Consider the following 26,298-nt stretch of genomic DNA (forward strand, 5'->3'; position numbering starts at 1 on the left):
GGAGCATTTAAAAGTATAGGAAAAGGAGAGTCAGTGAAAAATAGGCAACAAACAAGTGCCTTAGAAGCTGTGTGTCTTGAGTGATGGGCAGACTAGTTTTAAATTCTGGGTCACAATTATTGCAACCCTCTGGCTGCTGTTTGGGGTTTGCAAGAACGACCTTTTTGCAGCTTTGTTTTACAGGAACCACAAGTGCCTCAGATTTTGGATTAAGTTATTTCAAAATTCAATGTGGCTGAAAATTAAATACCTGAATGAGAGCCGTGTCAATGGCCATGCCTGCTGAAGGGATCTATTTCTTACCAAAATAACTATTACTGAATTTAGTAGAGTCTTGATTCATTCATAGGTGTGTTTCTAACACACAGTTCCTGTTAACATTGTAATCAGTATAAGAAAACAAGACTAAACTCACTGTACAGTTCTTAGTGAGGTGCTGTTATTTCAATAATTTATTTCTTAGTTTCTTCCCAGCTTGCATTTCTGAAGTGAAAATTGCATCCTGCCAAACACTCCTTTCATTCCACTGGTACATACATAGGGCAAGGACAAGTCAATAACAATGAATAAAATGGTTATTTGGTTATGAATTCTGCCACTGGAATTATTGTCTCATTAACAACCAATAAACTTATTCTTTCAGCTGATTAATGGATGCAAATTCCAAGCATCAAAATTACAGGTCACTATATGTGATAGTAATCAGTTATCTTACTACTTTTGGTTGAAGTAGTCTTCTTTTTTCAGTTTAATGGTAGGAATCCTGATTGGCTTAGGTTTCAAATTCTATGGCGTAGTCTTGGGATCTTTCATCTGCTTTGAGATTCATGTCTTCTCAAGACTATACCAGCCATATGTGGGTTTGTATCTGTTGACCTTTTCTTCCCTAAATGCTTTTAGCAAAGATATAGAGTCTGGTTTGCATCTCATGTGGATACTCACTGGCAGTAACTGCTTTCTATACAATACAGTGGGGAAAAAACCAATCTGTGCATCTGAGTCAGGTTCAGGGCTTCTCTGTAGGCAGCAGAGCAAGGGACATGGAAATTAATTTCCTGTAAAATGAAGATTTTAGTGTCTTTCAGGATATGCATAGGTTATAACCATTGGTTACAAGAAAATAATGAAGTTCTGAGCTATGACTAGAACTTTTCAAGCACAAAACACATCTAGAAATAAGAGCAGTCATCCTTGTAAGGAACTGTACTTGTCTATGTAAGTAGTTTGCCCTAAATTTTTGTAACTCTAAACAGAATCTCTGTATCTGAAGTGATTACAGAAATTGAGCCCTCAAAATGTTTTGTTTGTTCTTTACTTTGGGCACATACTGCCGAACTTGCCCAGAACTTTGTCTCCTGTTCCTTGTGTGTAAGGGTTGGAAAATGGAATAACTTCCCTTTTTTCAAGGAGAATGTAATGTTTAATGAATTTTTGCTAGAGGTCAGCACCGTTCTTCAAAATTACTCTCTCAAAAGAGATTTTCCAATTTGCAAGTGTAGAACTGTATACTGTAGTGTGAGGTAGGGAATAAGAGATGGGGGAGAGCTACAGTAATCTGGCTTATTTCCCCCCCCACAAAAAATGAATAGCTGAAAAACCTGTCTTATAGATTAAAGAAGTCTCATTTAATTTAAGGAAGAGAGATATGTGAGCTGATTTGACCATAAGTCTACAAGAATCTACACAGGAAGTGATTTCTTCCCACGCAGAACTTCTTTGTCTGACAAGAGCTTGTAAGACCTGATGAGTGGAACGTCAAGCCTGCCAGATGTGGACTATAAATTAATTTATATTTTTAACATTGGTAATAAGTACCATGTGGAACAAATTGTAAAGGGAAATGGTGAATTTCTGCACACTTGAAGTCATTATATTAAGATAAAGTTTCATTTCTAGCAGATGCGATGTAAAAATAACCCTGGATGTAATTCTGTGACTTGCAAAAAGTTCATTGTAAATATATCACAATGGTCCTGTCTTGTCTTAAATGAACCTATAAAACTTGAAAATGTTCAGAAGGTCAATATGTACGTATGTCCCCATTGATAATCCTGGTGCATGTCCTGTTGGTTTTTTGGTGTGGTTGTTTTGGTTTGGGGTTTGGGTTTTTTGGAGTTTTTTTTTCCCCTGTAGTTCTGCTACTTTATCTATGCAGCACAGATTTCAGGAAGGATTGACTTACGGTGGCCACCATAAGAAGTTTTCAAATTTATTTTTTTTTATCAGGAAATGCTGAAGTGCAGCAAGAATTCAGAGGGTACTGCTGAATTGGAAGAAGCCCTGGCCACAGTGCTTGATATCATCAAATCAGTAAATGACTCCATGCACCAGATAGCAATTACAGGATATGAGGTATTATTTGCTGTTGCTTTACGCTGGTCTTGGCCCATACAGTGTTCCTCTCATCGTTGATCATGCTTGGCCTGTGGCTTTGCAGGAGCCTGTGCCACATTCTTAAAGGGTAGCATGTTGTGGTGATCAAAAATACATGTGAATGTGCCTGTCAGGAAGAGGTGGGGGGGTGAATGTGGGGAGGAAGTGGGACGAATACAGTCCTTCTGAGTAATCACACCCAAACCTCATTTGTAGGTGAGAGGTAGAAAGTGTGACAAATATAACTTAAGAAATTTGTAACTTTGTGTCCTCTATGCAACTCAAATCTTTCCAAATCTTTTGTACTTAAGGAGGAAAATTTGGCTTCCATTTAAAGTGGGTAATAGAATCCATCCCAGTGGCTGGCAAGGGTGTTATCTGAAACATGAAATAACAACCACAGTACAAATCAAAGGCCATGAATGTATGTATCTCTCTGCTGACGTTCCATTGAAATCATGAGTCACTAGAGGAAAGAACCGTGCCTGGGATTGTCCTAGTTTGAACGTGATGGAGACTTTCCCTTTCTTGCTAGGGGGATGTTGGTGAGCTTGGCAAGCTGTTGATGCAAGGTTCCTTCAATGTGTGGACCGACCACAAGAAGGGTCACAACAAGGTGAAGGATTTGGCTAGATTCAAACCAATGCAGAGACACCTCTTCCTCTATACAAAGATGCTACTTTTCTGCAAGAAACGGGAGGAGAACACAGATGGCCATGAGAAGACTGCTTCATACAGCTTTAAAAATTCATTAAAGGTAATAAATGGGGTAATAGTGGGGGAGAGAAAAATAAGTTGTTCTCACAACACAGGGATGTTTCCATGTGGAGACTTGAAGGTACAAATATCTGGAGCTATCTTGCCTCACTGAGTATTTAGTTTTGATCTGGAGACAGACCCAGCCGTGTGTCCTGCAGGTCCAGACATGAACCTTGATTTTGCAGCTCAATACAAACTGGCACCTTGTGTGTTCTTGCCCAGCATCCCTTAAAGAGAAGCAAGACTTGAATGGACCTGCACCTCTTATTGTTATGCCTATAGGCATCCTTCAAGTTTGGTTCTATTTTGAGTTTTACTATTGACATCAGTTAAGCAGATGCATTCTGTGACAATAATAGCTACAGATGAATCACAGTGCAGTAGAAGTACCCTTTTATTTGCAAGAGTGACATTTCCAGATATGAGTCAGGACATTTTCTGTTAAGATGAGATTCACAAGTAGGCCAAATTTTCCCTTTAAGCACATTGATGTGACACTTGTGACTTCAGACAACTAACATGGGTCACGAAGTGTAATGCTGCAAACTTATTGCAGGGTAACCATTCAGGAATTGTAACAGAACCTGCTGCAAAGAGGGAACCAATTCATATCAATCTTTGAATTTTCTTTCTGTGGAGATAGTAGGAATGATGATATAATCAAAGCTGTTTAAATCTTCAAATCTAATGCTGAGGTAAATCAGAACAAGGGGTATGAGCAATGGAAGAAGACAGGAAGCTGGTAAGTATAGCAGCAGCTGGACTTCAAAACTGTGGTTAAGAATCTATCATCTAAGAAATCTAGATTTCTTCTTTTTCTTCAGTTCCTTGTTCATTCTGCCGAATTAAGCACTTAGCTCCTTGCTCACCTCTTTTGTTTTTTTTTTAAATTTTTCTGAAAGTATATTGAATTTTTTGTTGTCTGGATTTGCAAATGAGACGTTAAATCTCACAAAGCCTCATCCCTTCCCTCTTCCTCTCCCACCTCAACAGGTCCGCGATGGCAAGTTGAAAATACCATCTTCCTCAAATGAAAATTTGTATAGGTGGACAAGAGCCAGGATAGGGTTGAAAACTGATCCACAGCTCAAGCAAAAAAAGTAGAGAGGATAAACACATGATCAGACATTAGCTTGTGTTACTTTTGAGCACTTTTAAAAAAAAATCTTTCATTTAACAATCAAAAATATGAATGATAAATTAGATGTTAAGAAATAACATGTTCTGAATTTTTCTTTTAATGACTTCCTAAGATACAGATGTGAATGCAGCCTTTTAAAAACACTTTTTGGAGGGTAGTTTAAAGACTATTGAAATTTTCCAAGATTCCAGCTGCTTCTTTTCTATTTTGAAACAGATGAGCACTGTGGGCATTACAGAAAATGTAAAAGGGGATAACAAGAAGTTTGAGATCTGGTATAATGGCAGAGAAGAGGTCTATATCATTCAGGTAACAACAATCCTTTTTTTTCCAGGAACTATACTTCCTTTCAATTGAATTAATTTTAAGAAAGTTTTCAGTTTCGTGACTTTCACTGTCCTGTACACTCAATAAACATTAGCCATTGGAAGCTTCATTGTTGTGTTAGCACTGAAATTACCAGTTTATTGTTATGAAAGTGGTCAAGACTCTGTGTAAAAGAGGAAACAAAGTAGTGCAAAATCACTGAACAGAAAAGCAAGGATAGAACCTTGGGTTCATTGTAAATTTTCCGTCTTGAAGAGCGTCCTCTGCTTTGCTCAAAGCTGGCCACAGTGTTCCATTCCTTGGGAAAACAGAGAGCAAATGTAGGTCAGGGCAGCCAAGTGATTGGCAGCGTGATTTAACAAGATCTGCTTTGCCTCTTCCTCTTGTGTTCTCAGGCATCTTCTGTTGAGCTGAAAAACACCTGGATTTCAGAGATTCGCAAAGTCCTGACAGGACAACTGGAAGCATGTAGAGGTAGGACACAGAGTGAGATCTGGTAGTGTTGCTTTCCTTTTGTAGTTGTGTGTGACAACACAAAACTGGGATGAGTGCTGTCCAGTACCACCAGTGAAATCAGCAAAACCCGATCTTCTATGTGAGGGTGGTTGCAGAAATTGCATGAATAATTATTCTGTTCACAGTTCGTCCAAGGAACATGATTTTCCTCTGTTCTCCCTCTCAAGCAGCAACCCTGGAAACATCCATTACATCAGCATGTGAGGAGATGTGGTCCCAGTCTTCATTTTATGCCTTCTCACAAGACCTGACACAACATCTCATTCCACATACACGGCAGGACACAGCAGCTGTTCCTCTCCATCCTAATGTTTGTTTTGCTTTGTTAGGTTTTTGAGGGTGTTTATTTTAAATTTAGTTGCCTGCCTTAGGATAACTGACATTTAAAACATATCTTTTTATCTTAGCGACCACCCTGTAAAACATGATTAATGACATTTCCCTCTCTCACAGAGGTGTCACTATGAAGATGATTTATGACATGTTCAACACAGGAATGATTGAAGGCTCATAAGTACCTAAAATAATGACACCCTTTTTTATTTAAGTTATTGAACCCAAGACAGACAAAATTCAGCTATGCTATTTCCGATAGTAAGAGAACATAGTGATGAAGGCTATCTGAGATGCTAGTCTATTTAAGACCAAGAATGCATAGAGTCCTAAAACCACTTTTCAGGCTTTCTTAGGACAAAAAGACCATAGCTGTGTCCAATACAGACTTTTCCTGGGCTCTGGCATTGCTTCTCACCTTGACCTGTCATTTTCCGCTTCTCTCATACACACAGCTCTCTTTAAAGCAATGCCAGCAAACCTCTCCACCCACATCCTTCAGATTCCTAAGCAGGTTTTGTCCTAAGTGAAAACCTGTGCCCATGCTTTAACTTTAGAGGTCACCTTTATTTTAATTGTCTGTTTCACAAAGACAATGAGTTCTTACAAACTCTTTAAGTAGAGTTTAAGTGCTAATCCTCCATGCGTGTTTCTAGGCAAAGAAAATGAAGCTTGTATGTCACCCAGATGAGCATTTGTGAAACCTTTGACTTATATACTAGAGTTACTATGCACTTTCTGCAGAAAACTAAGCAGGAATCAAGACTGAAAGTTCTTGAAAACATTTCTATTTTTATATTCTTTATTGTTTTGTCTTAAGATCATAGTATCCTAGAATATGTTGGGTTTCAAGGGACCTCAGGACATCCTAGTGCAACGTCTTGTTCAAAGCAGAGTCAGTTATTGGTCAAACCAGGCTACTCAAGACTTTATCCAGTCTGGTCTTGAGAACATCTGAGGATGACTTTCATCCTACTCTATAAGCTAAGTCAAGCTTTCCTTCATTGTGAATCCAGCAGAACAGCAGTCAGAGGAAAGAAATTGTATCTTATGCTATTGCAACTCTTCCCATTGCCTTTTCCCAAATGATCACACAAATCAAAGTCCTTACTACAACGCTGACAGCAGGAAGCAGATGCTTTGTCCTGTGGTTTTAAACAGTTGTTTCTATTTCCAATGACTCATGAAAGAAGAGGCCTTAATTCGTGCTTAATCCAAGACTGGATATTTCTCCAACTTTGTGTGGTGGTGAGAGAAGGAAGGGGCATACTTTTGTTTGTCTGGCTGTTTTTAATGACTGTTGTTAGGAGTTGCACAGGGGGTTGGAATGTTGGAAGGAACCAGCTGAGATGAATGAGTAAGGGGCAAAGAGGATTGCCAAAGGTATGTGATAAACAGTTTAACATATGGGTCATGTGTGTCTAAACACTTAGTGTTTATGCACCCCCTATCGTATGCTGCAGTGAGCACTGGGAAGAGGTATAGAGGAAAGAGAAGGTGGTAGGGGAAGAAATCACTTCTGCACTGAAAAAATATGAGTTGAAGAGCTGTTTGTGTGAACTAAGTTTTCAGCCTTCAAGATAATCATATGCCTTTCTCTTCAAGTATGAGTATTCCATTTTCATAATGCCAGCAGTTAAAATCTCTCCTCTCCTATTTTTCTGTCTCTCCTCCACCTTCTGTGCAAACAAGGAAGCAATGTATATAATTTGAAGCAAAAATTTTACTTTTTTTGTTAACAGAAGCAAGTCAATTGCACCAAAGAATCACTGAAAGTGTATACCATGCACCGATGGATTCCTCCAATGCAAGCAGGTAACCACAGCTATCACGGCAAATCAGGGCCATGTTTTGCCTTGCCTTTGTGCTTTTGCAGTACATAAATTCTTAGTTCTCTGTGTTTAATTTCCTGGGTACAAACTTACACAACTGTCTTCAAATTCTTTAAAGACGTGTAAATGCAGATCAAGGTTTTGCTCATGGGGAAGCTAAAATCACAATGCAGAATTCATTTCAAAGATGGTCATTCAGCTTTGCAAAAGAACCACATGCTCTGGATTAACTCAAGTTTAGACAAAAAGTATTGGAGCATTTCCAGCATGTTAAATGGAGCTATCAGCAAATTTTTGTAATAACCCAATTGCTAGGCAACTTTAATGCAAGTTGGCTTGGGATATCACTGTAAAAAGCATGATTGCTTTAGCATGATTTAGCATCATGCTTTAGCATGATAGCATGATTTAGCATAATTGACCAAACTAAGAGATCCCAGGTAACAGAGCCAGCCTTTGAGAGTTGTACTACTCAATGCAAGACATTTTAAATAGATGCAGTGCTGTTAATCCTGCACCATATTTTCTCTAGACTTGGTTACATTTGTTTTGTTTAAGGTTTAGGCTGAAAAGGCTCAAGAGTGAAATATCTTTCGGCAAAACTACCTTGGAGGTAGGAGAAAATTATTCCAGTATAATATGAAATGCAATCACAAAAATGTTTCAAATTAATCCAGATGTATATTCCTCTTATAAGGCTTTTGAAGTGAGAGTTTTCAGAGCAGAAATTGTAGACAAAAATATGTTAACAGAAAATTAATTAACTCTAGGAAGAAACATTAGCTATTTGTCCTAGAGTGGATTAAAACAAAGGAAAACTGAAGTGCTTTTTGTCCTCAGTCTGCCAACTATGCCAGAAAAGGAGAGGTTAGATGCTTCTGGTACAAATGGTGGCTTATTTTAGGGACAGGAAGAATATGGTAAGTCCTCGTGAAAGAACAACTCTCTGGGTTTTCTTGAGTGGAACAAAGTTCAGTGTCCTATTGGCTATTATAAACTGAGGCCACCTTGATCCTCTGTAATGTGTGTCTCTGGGAGAAGCGAGGACAGGGGAACTGTAACAAGGTGGCTTTGCACTAGTGGATGTGAAATAGTGGAACCAGAATTCCTCAGACTGTGGAGCCTTTTCTGCAGCCTGTTTTGGAGTGTTGGGTGGAGGCAAGGAGAGGAAGGAAGAAGCTATACTTTGTGATAGCCACCCACATGAGCATAGTCTGTGTTTATTAATTATTGAGATTTTATCTAGCAAGTAGACACCCTCTCCTGGGTTGCACATGTATAACAGTGACTCTACTGTTTATTGGGAATTATCAAACCTGTACTGTGACACAGGGGAATCTGTTTTCAGGACACTCTCTCCATCCCAAGCCATATCTGGTCAATGACAAAGATTTATCGGCGTTACTTGTTTATATGCCACCGCAGCACTCGGGGCTGCAATTCCTTCAGATAAGGTAGGGCTGGGCTGACTCAGCCCAGTGCTCTTAAAACAGGAGGTTACTGAATGTCTCTAAGTCCTGTTCAATGTATTTAAATTCTCTCTCTGTAAATTCTTCCCCAAAGTTTCAAAGTTTAATCCTAAAATGAGATGCCTTGTGGTATCTATTGCTCCTGTATCTCTCTCAAGGGACAGTTGCAGCATTTCAGTGATAATGAAATGATCCCTTAGTATTGTTTTCTAATCTGTTTAAACATATGAAACTTCAATAGACAATTGTTCTAACTGCTTAACCATCTGCTTTCTTGGAAATGACTGATTCAGTCATACATCCATGTAAAAATATCCTGCGCACACAGATACACACAAACACTTGGAGTTTTATTGCAGATGCTGTTTCAGAGAAGCTCTTATGTTTTCTCGGTGTCCTTCTCACAGCTGTAAATCTTTAACTCTATCAGCTGTGTGTTTCACAGTTATCTCAGCCTTGCTGGGAAGAAACAGAGGAAAAAAAAGAAGGAAATGTGAATGTGCTTTGGATTTGTTCCCTTATTTAGTTTAAGCCCTGTTTTGAACCTGACATCAGGCTGCAAAATCACATTTTGACTTAGCACAGGAGGTAACAGAGGTTCCATCAGAAACAGGTCAGAGGTTCAAATACAGAGCAATGAGTCCCAGGATGCCTTGTAGTTATAAAAGGTATTCACAGATCTCTGGTATTCCCAATGTTTTAAAGTTTTTAATGGTACCTTGGACCTTCCCTCACAGCAAGAAAAACCCTATATGTTAAGTGTAACAGTTCATATGTTAATTGTAAACAGCAATGCTGTTGCTGATACATGTTAATAACGAGCATTAAAAATTTCAAGTGTGTAGACATAATGAAATGTGTGGAACATTCAGTCTGGCAAGGATAACAGTCAAACACTCAAATTAAACCACCAGACATTTGTAAAACAATGAGGAGAAGGACCATGACAAAATCTTACAGCTCAAGTGCCCTACAAACCTGGGCAGGGTGGTCATTCCCATTGCAGATTGCAAAGCCAGTGCAAATCTGGCAAGATGGATCCCCTCATCTGTGGTTCAGCTGTAGACAGGGATATCCCACTTGTATTCCTGTTTTCAAAGGGAAGAAACAGAAGTTGGGAGATCATGGAGCCAGTGGAATCCAAGTGTTCCTCTACCCATGGTATGACATCTGTGTGACCATCTAGTATCCATTTCTCTCCTGGAGTCAAATATACTTATGCTGCAAAGGATGGAAAACCAGGCTCTTATTTTCTAACCTGGTTTCCTACCCCTTCCTTCCAAATCTGTTAGACTTGCAAAAAGAGCTTGTGCAGACTAAACCAGTTTGTTTCTCCATTTTTCCCTTCCCAGCTCTCACTAAGGACATACCTTACTGTGTGGTGTGGAAAGGAGGTGGGGGCTAGAAAGGCTTTTCCCACCGTATCTGCCTATACAGATACAGAATTTATAGTGCACACAATTTTTAAACCTGCCTTTTATTCCTTAGGCTTCCATATCTGAAGGTATGAAAGAATGCTTAGTGCTCAATTAGGTATTAAGCAGGAACATAACTATTTTTGTATTTCTTTTGTCCAAAGGTATACCAGGAAATCATCAAGTCTGTATGAAAACAAATCTGAGACATCAAACGTGGAAGCATCTAACAATAAAAACAGGAATTCCAGTCCCAATGCCAGACAAAAGAGAGGTAGGAGTTCAGACACACAGCTTTTTGCTTCCGAAGGGTAATATTTTTATTTTTGCACACTCATTTCTGGAGTTTGAGGAGGATACTTTAAATGTATGTTGTTAAAAACCAATGCTACAAAGCTGAGCAACTGTGCCATGAAACTTCTTGAACACCAAAAAGTGTTACTAGTTTAGGATTTTTAAAGTTTTGATGCATTAGAGTGCTCCTTATACAACTTGTGGTTTTAAAAAGAGAATTTGGAGGGGATAGTATGTGTATTTTACCTTCTATATCCTGGCTAGGTTGGCTTATAGCCATATCTATTTCTGTCAGTGGCCTTTGCTAACAAACTTCCTTGCTTTATGACAAAGATTTTTTTTTTTAATCCTCTGTGTATAGGTTCCCCTCTAGTGTATGGAAAATAAACACACATGTGATCACTCAAAGTCCCTCCATTATTTGAGGCCATAAATAAAATAGATGCATTCTGTACAATGTAGGTTAAAATTAAAGCTAAAAAGAAACTGGATATCATCTGGCAGTAGCAGGAACAGAGTATCTTTCAACATCAGTTTCTCTTTTAGGTAGTATTTTGAAATGTTAAAGCAGTGACTTTTCTAATAATATAAAAGAGAAAACTGTGAGGTCTTAAAAGAGGAGATCAATGTCCAAATCGGGCTTAAAGTAACAGTAGGTCTTTTTATAAATAGAGGTGGTAAAAAAAATGTTGAATAATTTTTTCTTTGAAAATAGGCTATTCACAAGATTTTTCATTGCAGTAAGTTTTCATTCTGGGGAAAGTTATGGATTCTTAATTTAAAAAATTAAAATTAAAATACTGAATTAAAAGCCTGTTTCAGTAAAAACTTATTTTAAAAATATTTTTAATTACAAAAAGTTTTAAAGCGGTCTTTAATTCGAAATTCATAAACCCTATTAAAAAAAAAATCCAGGAAAATTAATGATGTTTTTTAACTGGTCCAGCTTTGGGGAAAGTGTGTGGTAACCGGGCTCACCCCAGGTCTCGGGTTTCTTCTTCTGCTTTCCCATGCGCGGTTCCCAAGGGCTCTCTCTGGCTCCGGGCCAGCTCAGTCCAGCGCCCCCCGCCCCCGATGCCCGGCGGCCGCTGCAGCGCGGAGCAGAGCCCGGGCTCAGTGCGTCTGGGCCGTGGGTGCACCCGGGACCAGCGGGAGAGCAGGCCCGTTCTGGATCTCCTTACTTTGTCCCTGTGAGGCCCCTCTAGCTGGGACTCCGCAAGAGTCTTTAAAAGTTCCCCTTAGGTGCCGCTTTCAAAGGCGCGGAGGAGTCCTGCGGGAACCCCCGGAGAGGGCAGGGCTGAACCCAGCAGTACCCCGGCAGCATAGAGGGAGCCTGGGGCTCCCCAAAAACTGTCTCGTTTGTGCCACCTACTGACTGTCATACTCCCAATAGCTATGCAGTTAATCCGAACGCAGATTATTTAAAAATATTATTTCATTTCTATAGTACAGAGGGGAAGGGCACCATTGGCAAGCTATTTCAGTTTCACTCTTTTTGTAGATAAGTGCCTGTGGTTGAGTTATCTGCGTATAAAACTTTATTTTGTGTGGACCTGATTGGTAGATTCACTGACTTGAAGCTATATGGGAGCTCAATCCTGCAGGAACCTCTGGAGGCCACCTGGTGTTACCACTCTGTTTAAAGCAAGGTCAACTGGAGAAAGTTGCTCAGGGCTGTGTCCTGCTGGGTTCTGAATATCTCCAAGGGTGGAGATTCCACAGCTGCCTTGGAAACACTGTCCCAGTCTTTAACCACCTTCACTGTAAAAAAAAAAAGTTTTTACTATATAAAAATGGAATTTCCAGTATGTCAATTTGTGCTGCTCATCCTGTTACTGGGCTCCACTGACAAGTGTGTGGCTCCATCTTCCATCAGGAACTAAATATATTAAGATCTCCCTGAGCCTCTTCTTCTCTGAGCTGAACAACCCCAGCTCTCCCACTCTCTCCTTATGTCAGATATTGCAATTCCTTCATCTTCTTCATGGCCTTTCGCTGGATTCAATCAAGTATGTCCATGTCTTGCACTGGGGAGCCCAGGAGAGGACCCAGCACTCCAGGTTTGTCTCACTTGTGCTGAGTTGAGAGGAAGCATCACCTCCTTTGACCTGCTGGAAAGGCTCTGCCTAGTGCAGCCCAGGATGCTGCTGGCTTTCTTTGCCACAAATACACACTGCAGACTCATGTTCCACCCATTGCCTATCAGGACCTCGTCTTGATTACACTTGGAAATGGCTTCCAGGGTTATTTGGTATACCTGCAGAATGAAGGTAAAGGTTTGAAATAACTCAAGTGGAGACAATGTGTCTTTATAGACCAGTCTAATGAATGGCTGGTGCTGGGAAGCTGTGGGGACTTGTGAAATCATAAGGGGTCCCTCAGTGAAGTGGTATAAATGCATAACTGAAGAATTAGCATGTAAACCTTCCCACTGTACACATGCACTGTTGTACTTGCTGCATGTCTCTGTGATAATCAAATACTATGCTTTTTTTTCTATGCAAACAGAAAGTAAATGTATCTGGATTCTTTATAAAATTTTCTAAAATACAGTATCTTTACAAAGATTGCCTGGCAGTGGGAGCAGCCATGGCCGGGAATGGCTCTTAGGCCAACACAGGCAGTCTGAAGGCCAAATGCTTCCCAGTGCTCTTGTGGGTAGCACCACAGCTGAACGCACTGCTTGATACCAGTTCCTCAGCAGATGCACCTGCCCAGCCCAGTGCTGGCATCAGGCCACCGGCTGGAAGGAGTTGAAACACAGTGGCATAATACTTCTGTGTTGTTAAAATCTGTTCCTCTCACACCCACCTATGCATGCAGGCACCTTGGACCTTGGATTATCTTGGCTGCAAATCAGGAAGTGATGGGATGCGCTTTCCTTTGGAAGCACAGCTTGTCTGTCTGTTGCTCGTTCGTCAAGTGTGAATTCACTGTCTCTTCATGCTCCCTTTGTACTTTTGGTCTTCATTTGTGCCTTTAATGATTTTCACTTGGCAGCATATGAAATGAAGAGGAGGAGAAAGCTAGTGGTTAAATCCTAAGGCACAGAACCAGGCAGCCAACACATGGCTTTTTCCTGCTCCTTCGCCGTAAGCCTTCTGTGTGCTACCTGCCCACACAAAGAAAGGAGCAGATGCAGAATTTGGCAGGAATACGTGAATCTGGGGGTTTGACCTAGGTCCACCTCTTTCCTGCAATGCAAGTAACTGAGTATCTTCCAAACCTGGAGTCTCAGGACCTAGATCCATCTGACTTATCTCTGTAAAGGCAACTGTCAGGCAGCATGGCTGGCTTATTCACGTAGGAGCCTGGCAAGTGAGCTTTGCTGGCATGGCACTCCTTACATCCCAGCAGATCATGAGATCGATTGCATGGCTATATGCCAGCTTTGGGGGCTGTTAGAAAGACTTCACCAGGTAAGGCTGGAGCTTATCAGCTATGGGGCTGATGATGGCAGACCTTTTAGTGCTAGCACTGGATAGCAGAAGTGGGATTGCTCACAGCACTTGCTGTCTGTATGTGTCCTGCACTGCAAGGCTTCTACTCTTATTTCTCCCTACAACCTTGCTGTTCCAACCACAATGATGTGTTTGCGTAGTAAAAGGCACTAGATCCTTTTTAATGAGCTTGCTGCTAAACTTTATTTTCCTTTGAGAGCTACATCCCTTCACCTGTTTTTCTTTGGTTTTGTTTTGTTGTTGTTCTCCATTAAAACTCAGTGAGCCAAAATCAGCCCAGGGGATCAGCTGTTTGGCTCAGCTGGTTTAATCACCCTGACCTCATGCCACCTTTCTAATTGATTAGCTCTTGCTCAGGCTTGAACTGAATCAAAATCTATTTATTTATTTATTTTTAGTTGTCATCCAGTGCTAACCTTTCCTTTCCCATAAGCTGAACAGCTGACCCTTCCTTCCTTATTTCTCTTCCCTCTCCCTCTTTCTCCTAGTTGATGCTTCCACCAGCCTTAACCTTGAGCGCACAGCGCTTGCTAGAAAGCGATTCACATTGCAAGGTCTTTCCAACCGCAGAGCTCCACCCAAAGGTAAAATCACCCCATGCAGCATTTGGTCTCTGGCCATCCGTCTCCTGCACTCCCACAATGTTCTCTCCATCCCATAGTGCCATCCATCACTATTTCCTAAAGTGCTGCCGCATCTCACCAAAATGCTCCTGTCTGATGCACATGTATGGCTCCTCTTCTCAAAGATGCTGTTACCAAAAATTGCTCCCATGGCAGTGTTGGCAAGGCAACCTTTGAGTTGACTGGTTGGGCGTTTCACTGGTGCACAGTGCAAATAATGTTTATTTCCAGCTTCTCTTAAGGGCCAAAGTGTGAGCTTGTTTTAAACCACCAACTTAACTTCTTTCAGCAGTTTACTGGCTTGAAGGGAAGAGTGTCATCTCTGTGTTGTGCTGCACAAGTTGGACCTCTGTTTTTTCAAATGTTGCTCAGTCATGGCTTAGTGGGGAAATGGAAATCAGAAGATCTGGGGTTTATTGTCATTTCCACTTAACTATTATATGGCCCTGTAAAATGGTATGTTCTGAGTTTTTGTGCATAAATGTTCAGAAGACACTTAACATCCATGAATAGAAAGCATTGCATGTTCCTGTGATGGCTGTAGAAGGAAGAGACTTTAGAGGAAAGAAAAATATGAATAAAAATGAAATTGAATGACTACTCAAATTCATTTCCTGAAAAGATAACGTCATTACTCTTTTTATTGTTATATGGCTTTTCTGCTGTTCTGATAAATGATATTTCTGCTGTGAGACAAAGGGTTAAGGTGCAGTAATGGAGAGGGTGAGCATCAAAGGAGGAAGCAGCAAGATGAAAAAGAGAAATACAGAAGCATTAAATCACAATATTGTAAAGTAGATGAGAATACACCAGGAGCCAGTGCAGCCATAAGATTCTGGCTGCAAGGTTAAGGTTGTGCTTGGTGGTGAGATCCAGGATGGACAAACCAGTTCAATGTTCTGAATACAAAAAAGGGAGTGGTTTTCAGATCCTGTGACTTTGGGAAATTAATTACAAGATACAGATTTCAGAAATGCAGGATAATGATGTAATTCATGTGAGTCTGGATCTGCAATTTTGGCTTGGTTCTCTTTTTTGCTCTTTTATCTGAATTTTTCTTGTCATGTGAAATGCCTTACATTTTATTCAGTCATTCCATGTTCCAGACAGCAAAGCACAGCTCAGAAGAGTTCATACCCCCTAAGCTGTAGGCACTGTCAGCTCGAGGAGCTGAGAATTACTTACTTGAGATTCCTGGGAATCACCTCCATTACACAATGTCCCATTTCACTTTGTTGGGCCGTTCAGTTACTGATCTGGTCCTGGCTTGGAGGAAACCAGCTGGCAAATGGGCTGGATGGTTTGCAGTGTGCTCATTTCTGTAGGTGATGATGCAAAGCTGTGTTAGCATTATACAGACTGGCTGTTAAGGCTAATGGGAAGCTGTGAGAAGGTGAAATTCCTGCAGTAAGCTTGTTCTGCTCTTGACTCCTTTGTCTAATGATTCATCACTGACCATGGCAAGAGGTTACCTACTAAGCTGAGCATACTTTGGTCCAGACCCACTGTGTCTGCTCATGTCCAGAACACATAAAAGAGAAGGTTTAAGGAGGAGGGAGGAAACAAGATTGCCTGATAGATATCAATGAGCATGGATATGGTGGGGTAGAAAACATTGTATATAAGCACCTCAGTGTTTTGGCCAAATAAATGCTGATATCTGAAGAAGAAACTTTACCATCCTATGCTCCATCAGTGCAAAGACCCCAAGGCACAGCCATACCTAAACTGGCACTAAAGTGTGTAAAGGCCCACACTCGTAGCACTCTGCATCTCCCCTCCTTCAGTGGGCATCAGCTGTCCTGGTTTGCAGAGCCAAGCTCATATTCCTTGGAGTTGGCACAGGGTCTTCAAGAGCTGCATGATGTGCTGTAAATGTGACCCAATGCCGTAGTTACAAAGTGATATTTTCTTTGTAGTTTAATAAGGGCAGCTACAGCAGCTGAACTGTGCAGTCAGAATTCTGTTGTAAACATTGAGAGCAGAGTTTAACCTCATTTTTCTTCAGCCTTTTAGGTGTGAATAAGGAGGTACTTGAATATGTGTGCTTTTATGAGTAAATTGATAAGGAATTGCATTGGAGGATACAGTATTTTACAGGTTTTTTTACAGTAGCCAATCTACAGTCAAAATTTTAGGGAGATAATATGGTTTCCAGATATCCTGACATAATAAAACATTATGGTGCTAATGATGCTCCACTGGAAACATGCAGTGAATGTGACATTTACTAGGCAGAAATATGGAAAAAACAAAGCAAAGAGAAATGTTCTGTGACTGAGCACTAAAATAAGGGAAAGTGAAGATGAGGAATGGGAAAGATAATGTTAAGATCCCCAGCAAGGAAATCTTCACAGTAGTATAGAACTGCACAGGTCACTTAAACCTGAAATTTAAAATCGCCTAAGTGCTGTCTGCCATTTACCCCAGTGCTGTCTGCCATTTAAACATGGAGAGAAAAAAAAATAGACATGGTAAAAGAAAGGAGACAATAGGAATAGAAAGGTATCTCTGAATCACAGGCACCATCTGGGAATGTCTGGGCTAAGATTCAGCAAAGCACATAAGCATGTGTTAAAGAGCTTTGTGTGCTATAACTCTTCGCCTATTCCAGGAATTTTTTCAGTGAAAATAGAATCAACCATTTAATTTTTACCTAAATATTTCTTTGATATTTTTAAAAGTCAAAACATGCAAATCACAGATAGTTTTTTTGACATCTCTGAAAAGCTTCAACAGAATATTTAAAGTCATTTCTAATACAATTTTCAACTGAGGTTGTGTCCTGGTAGAGTTAAGTGTTCAAGTATCTTACTGAAACTGAGATATGAAGCCTATGAATATCTCAATGGAAGTACTTCAGTAATGCAGCACATGTCCTTAGAGCAGAAGAGACTAAAAAGTTAATCCTGAAATATCTGTAAGCAAGCAACTTGTTCTCTCAAGCGGTGCTGCTGTAGTTGGTAGGTGCAAAAGGTGTACTGATGTGCTTGTAGACACAGTTTGAGAGCTGTGTAATGACCCCAATGTGTTTTGAAACATCACATGCTCTGTGAAGCTAGCAGATAGTTCATTTATACTTCTGATCTGTTTATGAAATATTTTGAGTCAAAAATGCCACTTACATCTTGCAGTGAAATCAGAGGAAGTCGTGCCTTCATTCCTGAGCGGACTTTGAGGAAAAGGCAGGATCCTAATTGGAGTAAACAAAAAAAAAAGCTCTGTTGCTTTCACTTTCTCCAAGCTGATTTGCCCCACTGAGGAAGGAGGCTCAGAGAACAATTTCAGGCATTCACACAGTTAATTTCTAGACATGACAAATGTGAACTCCAAATGATTCATGTTTGTTTTTCAGTGTATTTCAGGTCAAGCATCACAGAACAAGCAGTTCAGTGTCTAAAATAATCCAAGCCTCATCTCTAGACACATGCATCATTCTAACCATCGTGCTCATCTTTCTGTGTTTTGTTGCTGTACTTAGGCACCAGTTAGTTGCTAAAATATTAATTAGCATAAGTCTCCCTTCTGAAGTATTAAAATTGATGCAATTGGAATTGCTTTGAAAATATGTTCGTACAAACCCTTTTTCTGTGTTATTCACTTTGTTGAGGGTATTTTTCCTGGCTACTTTAGAGGAGCAACCTGCCTTTTATTTACCTGTTTCCAGCTGCTGCTTTGCTTTGGACATCTTTTACCCTCAGTGCTTATTAACCTCTAATCCTGCCCTGCATTGCATCTATCTCTTCTCCCAGATCCAGAATCTAAGGAAAGAGAAGTTACCCGTCGCTTTTCCTTAGCCTCCTCCATCAGCACCACAGTTAATGCTTCTGCTGTGAGCAAAGGTACCGTCATGCTGCTTGCTTAGCTGCCCTTCTCCCTTCCTGCTGCCCGATACATTTACTGCCAAATGCTGTGCACAGAGTGAGTACGTCAGGCTCAATTTTTATAAATGCAGGAGGTCTCAGTAGAAGAAGAGTCAGGACCAGTGTAACACCTGCAGGGAGGCAGGCCAAGACATTTTAAATGTATATCAAGGTGTGCTGCCAGCATATATAATGACTCGTCTCAATTTCTCCACAGTAGACTTCAAAGAGTGGTGCTGGTTTCCATGGAAACTGGATTAATTTTTGGCTGATGTGAGGTTAGGTTTCCAACTTCTCCTTGGTTTGGATTAACTGAAATTCAATAGAAATTAATTCTCCATTTCCTTACAGCTGTTTAGGATTTTTGCTTTCAAGAAGGAGAGAATCTCCTTGTTGTGTAGCAAACATCAGAGGATTAAAAAAGCCAAAAATGGAGTAGCAATAGATGCCAGTTTTAAGAATATTCAGCACAATCACCTTTTTGATTGGAAATTATCATTGCAAGGAAATTTTCAGGCATATGTAAGGCAGCTATGTGCCCAGAATGCACTGAATTCTATGAAGTTTGTGTGGAAACCTATGGAAGTTTTATTTCTGATCTGTAATTATTTTGAGAAAAGGCACTTCAACAAAATTTACTTTAAGTTATTGCACTAGTACCTATGTTTAAACTCAAAAGCAACACATGCATTTGGGCAAGCTAGTTGTGCTGAAAATCAGTAGGACTGTAGGCACCTATGCCTACATGTCAGAGTTACTTCTGAGAACAGAACATACTGGCTTACACTGAATTCTGAATATATTGTCTTTTGGCAGCTCCTGGAATGGAGAAACTGATTTGCAAGTTTAAGATTTGCAGGACAAATAAAAAATAGAAGGAAAACTGGCTGAATTGATTTGTATTAAAGATATTGGCTATATATTTGTCAGGAAGACGTTTGCACAGTATGCAGTGCGTTCTAAATAGTTGTGAAGGATATGAACAACATCCTTGACTGTGCAATGAGTCTGTCATGAAATGAGAGCATGGTTGGGTTTATTGGCAGAGAAAGGATGTGATATTACCACTACCTACAATGTTTCGTTGCCAAATTCTTGAGACCACAACAAAACATCACTGCATGGAAATGATGGGCATAGCACAGGAGGAGAGGTTCTTACAGCTTTCTGCCCTCTGCAACAGCTTCAGAAACACATGATCAGTTACTAGGTTATGGGAGAACTGAATTGTTTCCTAAGCTGGGGAACAGAATGAAGCACATCTGTAGAAAGAGAATGGGCAACCATTGGGTTGTTGTTCAGTGTGGACAGAGGAGAAGCAGTGTACGTGGACCTGTGATGGATGCCCCTCATTTCTATGGGGCAGAAGTGTTGGCTTTTGTGAGCTCTGCCCTGCCAGCCTCACAGGTAGAAAGCTGAGATTGTGAGTGCCATCTCCTGGAAAGGAGTGACAGAAAACATCTGTGAAACCTGGTTGGGAGCAGATACACTTTAGTATGTCTTAATATCTTTTGCAAAAAGGTGTCTGTTTCCTATCCACATCACAGAAGTGTTTATCTTCACCACCTAAAATCTAGAGGTTGGTCCTTTTTCTGGGTGAGATGGAAAGTATTAGGCAGGTAGTGTTTCCAGGTAATGGGAAAGCAAGTTTCTTCTTTAACAGTATTTACAGCCTCCTGACTCTGCCAACTTCACACAGGTCCCCTTGTTCCTGCAGTTAAAGTCAAGAGACATGAAATAAAGAGTGACCCAACTCCCCTGGGGTTTGAAGGTATGAGTATTTTCATCCTGCATGAAAATCTGTTTGGCAATCTTTTGATATTATTCACTGAATTCACATCTCATCACTGCTGGCAGTTGACACTGGAGTCTATTAGGGGCTTGGTGTCAGTTTATCTGTTTCACTGCGCTAAACACAGCTTGTCACCCCCTTGCCTGTCGCCTGCACTCAAGCTACATTTACCAATTTTCACCTAGGGATGAGCCTAAATTAAACCCCCAATTCTCTGACTATTTTGGAGATTAATGCTCTAGACTATGCTCTGGATCTGGATTTTCTGCCTGGCTTCTACCTCACTCTGTAGAGTGCAGCAGCAGGGAGCCAAGGGGCTCATTTTCACCTTCATCTGCAGTCTGGCCACTTACATCCCTCTCCTCTTGTTAGTGTCTATACCTAATAAGAGGAGGAGAAGCCATGTGCATGAAGACTACAGAAGAGGCTAGACTGTGCATCTACATCCATTTAAGGTGCAGTGTTTCATTTCAGCCAAACAGAATTTCCACCTATTTGTTGCAGCAGATCCATCAATTACTGTTTAATAAACAATACCAAAGAGTTAAGCTGGGAAGTTATTCCCCAGCCACTGGAAGATCACCAGCTTCCATTGTCAGCTTTCCCCTTTACATGAGCACCCAGCACCAGAGTTTCCCAGACTGTGGTGTTATACATCACTTGCCTCGACAACAGATATTTCTGATCTCAGCATACCGTGTGGCTGCAGAGGCAGGGGGTGTTTCAAGGTTCAAGTACTATCCGTAGGATAGAGCTGCGTTGATTCTCACTGGTTAAAAACATGGTCCTACTGCACAACATTCCTCACCAGGCTGAGTTTCTCTAAGTAGGAAACTGTGAATGAAGGCTAGGTTGGATGGGGCTTTGAGCAGCCTGGTCTGGTGGGAGGTGTCCCTACCCGTAACAGGGGGGTAGGAACTGGATGATCTTTAAGGCCTTTTCCAATCCAAGCCATTCGGTGATTCCATGATTATCATCCCTTTATCAGAAGATATTGCTGCTACTGCTAGAGCTCTGACAGATTTAACAACACAAAGGATTTCATGTACTTAGGTAAAAGCTTCCCCTATAAAATTGCATTGCATTTATCAAGAGTGAAATAGTTCATTTCTAGCTGGGAAGAAGAGCCTCCCTGGTCCCCTTTCATTGCTATACAGATTGGCATCAAAACCGTATACCATCACTTAGAGAATGATTTGAAATGCTGCAAGGAAAGTATGTTCGAAGTGTGTAAGGAAGCTGTAGTGAAATAGAACACTGCACTGTTCACCCAGCAATCATTTTCCTTAATTAACACCAATATTTCTGTTTGATTAATTTCACTGTTCTCTGTCCTTCTCAGACTTACAGTTTTTCTGTGGAATGCTGCTGTCTTTTCACTCATTTGTGCTGGTCATGTGTCTCCTCTTTTATAACTGTTGGGCCTCAGTCCACCTCTTTGTTAAAGAGACTACCAGTTGTGAAGTGATACAGGAAGTCACTTTGTACTGGTTGTCTGGTCTCTATTTCACCCTGAAGACACAAAATTGTACTTCCTGTCACAGATGCTTTTGAGAACACCATATTGGCCCAGACTAAATGTAATACCGGTTCCACCACGAGACCTGTACCTAGATCTGCTTCACAGACAGGTAAACAAAATTAAAACATTTATAATCTCAATTTGAGAGTGTAATATAAATTTATTATAATATTACTCTCTTTATCTTAAAGAGATTTTTCTTTTAATGAACATTATTTCCCATGAAAGCAATGAAAGAACAAGCTTGGCTCACTAGCAGGTATAGAAACAATATCCCAGACTCTGGTTTTCTGTAGGTCAGGCATAACTGAAAAGAATTCTTTTAATTGATATCAGAGAGCTCAGAATTTGATCTATGTTATTTTATAGCTTGAATTAAGTACATAAAACTTAGCCTATTTAGTCTAAGTTACTTAGCCTACTTAGCCTTAGTCTTAGAAATTAGAATAGCAATTTGTACGGAAGAAGAAGGCTGATGCATGTGTTTGTAAGAGATCTTTGCTGTTTAGGTTTCTGCCTTGTATGCTTTCTGTAACTGACAGTGGCAGAAGAGCACTGAAGCTTTGTCTAAGCAGGAAGGGGGCTCTTTTTCTTTTGGTGTTCATAGCCCAATGTGTGAACTAAATTTGAACTAAATTTACTGCTATAGCAGTTTAAAGCTAATTAGTATCTATGTATTCTTGTACATTTAGACAGCTGCTAGTATTTTGCTGGTGTGATTCAGCTGAATATGAGGCCCAGTCCTATATTCTTCACAGTCTGTAATTGAAATTCTCTTTTCGGTCTCAAAACTCTGTTGGTATAGACCTTGGCAGGGACACTCACAACACAGCACTTGAATGCTGCTTCAGAGGCTAGTTTACACCTTGGAAAGCATGGATGACCTAGCCATACCTTTAGGGTTGTAACTGGGGATGCTGCTCTGGTGAAGAAGTCTCTCTTGTAACTGAATTGCAGTGGTCAGGGTGGTCACAGCCCTGGTGTAAGAGGAGGGTGGAGAAGGGGCTGCAGAGTGGCATGACCACATGCTGCACCAACCAGTGCCAGTTGCCGGGAGGATGTGCATGGGGAGGTATTAAATAAATCGATTAATAAACCTATTTCTCCCAGATCAGATTGCTTTTCTGTTTACTCCCTGAACTGCCTGTCTTGGTTTTTGTATTGTCTCAGGCCAGGTTTTGTTTTACATTATGAGTGTTGGGTTTTGCATAATCCCACTGTATGAGCATCTGGCTCTGTGCCTTGCTGTTAGAGCACCACTTTGCCTTGTTGAGAGCGATGACCCACAGGCTGTAAAGAGCTTGATTCAGTATCTGCTCAGACCAAGTCCCTGTGAATCAGCTAATGCACAGCAGGTTCATTAAGTAGGAAGGCACATGGTGATTTGCCTGACTCCAGGCTGGTTGTATCTGTATTTGGGCTGGAACTCTCTCTTTAGGTGCCTTCTGCTGGGCTGGAGTGTTTTTTGGGTGCAAATCATGAGAAAGACTGCTAAATGTAGAAATATGAATGAGATCTTCTCTACCTTCCACCAAAAGTCTGGTTGTCTTTGTGCTTTGTTGTTTACTGTGTCTTCCCTGCACTTCCAACCTCCTCCAGGGTACAGTCTTGTAAATTGCTCAAGTGGTAATAACAACTTAGGGTGGATGGAGATAAGAAGTCAACCAAAATTCAATGGCTTTGGACTTCAATTTATAGATAAATGTGTTGAGGTAAGCTGGAAACTGAATGAGCATGGTCTTCTGAATATCATGTCAGCAAACAGTGCTCGCTACAGCAGAAATGTTCCTGGTCCTTGCTTTTTGTACCTCCTGAAGGGAAGAGATTTAGCAATGCTAAATGCTCAAGGTATTGACAGACATGGTCACCATGGCCACACAATGTGCTCTCCCTCAAATGGCAGCAAGTGGTACAAGTTTTTAGAGAGACAATAATGACTGCAATTTAATTTTTATGGCAAAATCAGGGAACAAACTGTATAAAGGTAAAAGAAATTCAGTAAGTGGAATAGTGGAAAGGGAACCTGTGGCATTTATTTTTAAAAGGCTGAGTCTGAAAGAGGCTAATGACTGATATCTGACTCTCTTTGTTTTATCTCTTTGAAAAGGTTGGCCTAGCAGGCAAATGCCATCTCTAGACACATTTGAAGATTTCGAAGCCATCCCCTCCAGCACAGATGAACTCTCCAACTCTTCTGACTTGGAGGAAGAGACCAACCCTAACAATGTAATTCCTTTTTCAAATTACACTGCCCTTTCCCAGTGCAGCCTCCTCTCCTCTAAAGATCACAATTCAACCTGCAAGCTTTGGGTTTGTACAAGCCTTAAATTCGTGGATGTGTGGGAAGACAGAAAATGGGAATTTGATCTGGAGTGTTGAGGCATTATTCCAATACTTTTTTGTTGATCAGGACCATAAAAAGTCACCCCTACTTGTAAGCTGTAGCTTTACCTGTATAGGTAAGTTACAGAATTGGGGGGAAAATCCGAGCCTTTAAAAAAAGTCATTTCAGACTTTTCCAGATAAATTAACCTGGTGTCATGAACTGAATTTCTATATCAGAATAATGGCTGGCTGGGTAATTCTAAAGCCTAAATTCACAGCACAGTTCTGCCCTAAATTTGAATAATATTTAACCTGGGCATGAGAAAAGGAATAAAAAGAGGCACAATTCCCTACAGAATAAATCTCTGCCAGCTTGAAATGCCTAATTCAGTATTTAACTAAACTTGATCTCTCTTGCACAGTGTTCTTTCATCCATAGTGACTGTATTTCTGGTGCATCATTTCATTTGTTTTAGGGGACCAATCTTTTTCGGGTAGAAGGCAGTTTTGACAGCTGTTTCCCGGATTCTCTTACACTTGAGGATGGAGATTTAGTGCAGTTTGTGCAGGAAGGAGAAAACGGTCAATGGTAAGTTCAGCAGAGAAATGGGTATAATTTGACAGGTAGAACAGTCATAACCTCCTGGGAGAAATGGAAAATGTTCAGAAGAATGTCAAAGCCTCTTCAAAACTGTCCAAATCCACCCATCCCATTGACCACAATGTGAAAGAGGCAGTGGGAGGCATGAACATACAAGCAGCTTTGGTTAATTCCACCTAGTTGGTGTTCATCCCAAATGCTCGTGACATAAGGCTTAAGAGGACAGAAGTTTGCATCAAGGAAACAGAGAGGAATATTTGAGCTTTGGACACCTTCTGGCCAGAAGGACAACTGTCAAAGGTAGTACCCTCCCATAGGATACTTGCATAAAATCCCAGTGCCTTCCACCAAGCTGCAGCAGTGAGCCAGAGAGCATTTTTAGCACCAAAGGCTTAGCTATAAGATGTGATTGACCAAATGGAATGAATCTGCTTCCCTTGAGCTCACACATGTTTTGGTGTATTTATTTTCTCTTGTTGACAAGTAAGTGTTAGAAATAGACTTGGCTGAGCATCTAAATTCTCTTTCCATGGGTAATTTGGAGGAAGATTATCTGAACTTCTTGAAGCACCTGTGCAGTCAGACACTTCACTCTGAACTTGCATGCAACTGAGATGGGAGCAAGTCCCATAGGACGAAGTAGGTGGGAAGTGAACTAAAACCACCTCCCCGAATGATATTTACAGCAAGGGGGATGGACAACAGTCTTTTCAGCTCTGAGTTTGGCCCAGGGTCTCAAACACAGGCAAAGGCCACAGTTTCCTTGTCACATAGTGCTCACAAGTGAGCTTGTTCTGGAATACTGGGTCACCATCTGACACTGCTGAAACGTAGCCATTAGCTATCTGTAGGACTTCCCTGGGCCCTCTGCCTTCTTCTGTAGTTTAGGAATTAGCTGCCCAACCTACATCTGTAAGAAACACAACCCAGGGAAAGAGAATGTAGAGAATTTCACTGACTGTTCTCTGAATTTCAGGTTGGTGAAGAAACTGGTCTCTGAGAAAAGCGACTGGGTTCCTTCCAGTATATTGCAACCAGCAGAGGGGGACAGTAACAACATAATTAAGAACAGCAATGCAGGTAATATAGGAAATGTGTTAGTGGCATTTATTTTTTTTCACACTAAAAAAGGATGTGATAAAAAAGGATGTGATAAACTGTGCACTTTCTATATTAAAGTACTTGGCCTGAGTGTATGTCTGTACCGCAGTCTCTGGTGATGCAGCTGAGCTAGCCTGAAATTCGGTTCCTTAGGCATCAGAGCTAGTTAGGCACAGCAGCTTACCTTGGCATGGTTTAATTTTTTTCCCCTTTCCCAGGCAGAATTTGAATCTCCCACCAAACTTTTGTGGCTACCAGCACCTGAGCTGGCTACTTTACAGCTAGCCCAAGCTAGCAAGGCGTGCTGTAACTGCAGGATAGCTTTCATCCTGGCACAGGTAGCATTTGGATTTAGATCAGCATCAGGGCTGTGGCTCTGGTCTAGCTTTGAGAACATTAAAATCTCATGAACCATTACTGCTTTAATCATATTTCACTGCTGGTTTCAGAGGCTGGAGGAAGGGCTGCTCTGGTGAGATTTCAGACAAATCGGCACTAACAGTCATCCTTCCTTCAGCTTTGAATCGCAGAATCACAGAACGTTAGGGATT

At 40.8% G+C, this 26,298-nt stretch overlaps 1 protein-coding gene across 1 annotated transcript in view; it reads left to right on the forward strand.

Moving 5' to 3' along the window:
* LOC104546745 (guanine nucleotide exchange factor DBS-like) overlaps positions 1–25,726 on the forward strand; it is a gene marked incomplete at both ends in the record, with an annotated part of 35,980 nt that extends 10,254 nt beyond the window's left edge. The window contains 13 exons of the mRNA XM_010192251.1: positions 2,227–2,352; positions 2,909–3,130; positions 4,490–4,582; positions 4,996–5,074; positions 7,192–7,264; positions 10,330–10,439; positions 14,409–14,504; positions 18,296–18,385; positions 20,106–20,177; positions 21,743–21,829; positions 23,828–23,946; positions 24,522–24,634; positions 25,623–25,726. Coding sequence (XP_010190553.1) covers positions 2,227–2,352; positions 2,909–3,130; positions 4,490–4,582; positions 4,996–5,074; positions 7,192–7,264; positions 10,330–10,439; positions 14,409–14,504; positions 18,296–18,385; positions 20,106–20,177; positions 21,743–21,829; positions 23,828–23,946; positions 24,522–24,634; positions 25,623–25,726 — 1,384 coding nt within the window. The remainder of the gene's footprint in view (positions 1–2,226; positions 2,353–2,908; positions 3,131–4,489; positions 4,583–4,995; positions 5,075–7,191; positions 7,265–10,329; positions 10,440–14,408; positions 14,505–18,295; positions 18,386–20,105; positions 20,178–21,742; positions 21,830–23,827; positions 23,947–24,521; positions 24,635–25,622) is intronic.
* Between the last annotated feature and the right edge of the window lie 572 nt (positions 25,727–26,298).

The sequence above is a fragment of the Mesitornis unicolor genome, unplaced genomic scaffold (assembly GCF_000695765.1).
Source record: "Mesitornis unicolor isolate BGI_N332 unplaced genomic scaffold, ASM69576v1 scaffold18890, whole genome shotgun sequence".
NCBI classification, from domain to species: Eukaryota; Metazoa; Chordata; class Aves; order Mesitornithiformes; family Mesitornithidae; genus Mesitornis; species Mesitornis unicolor.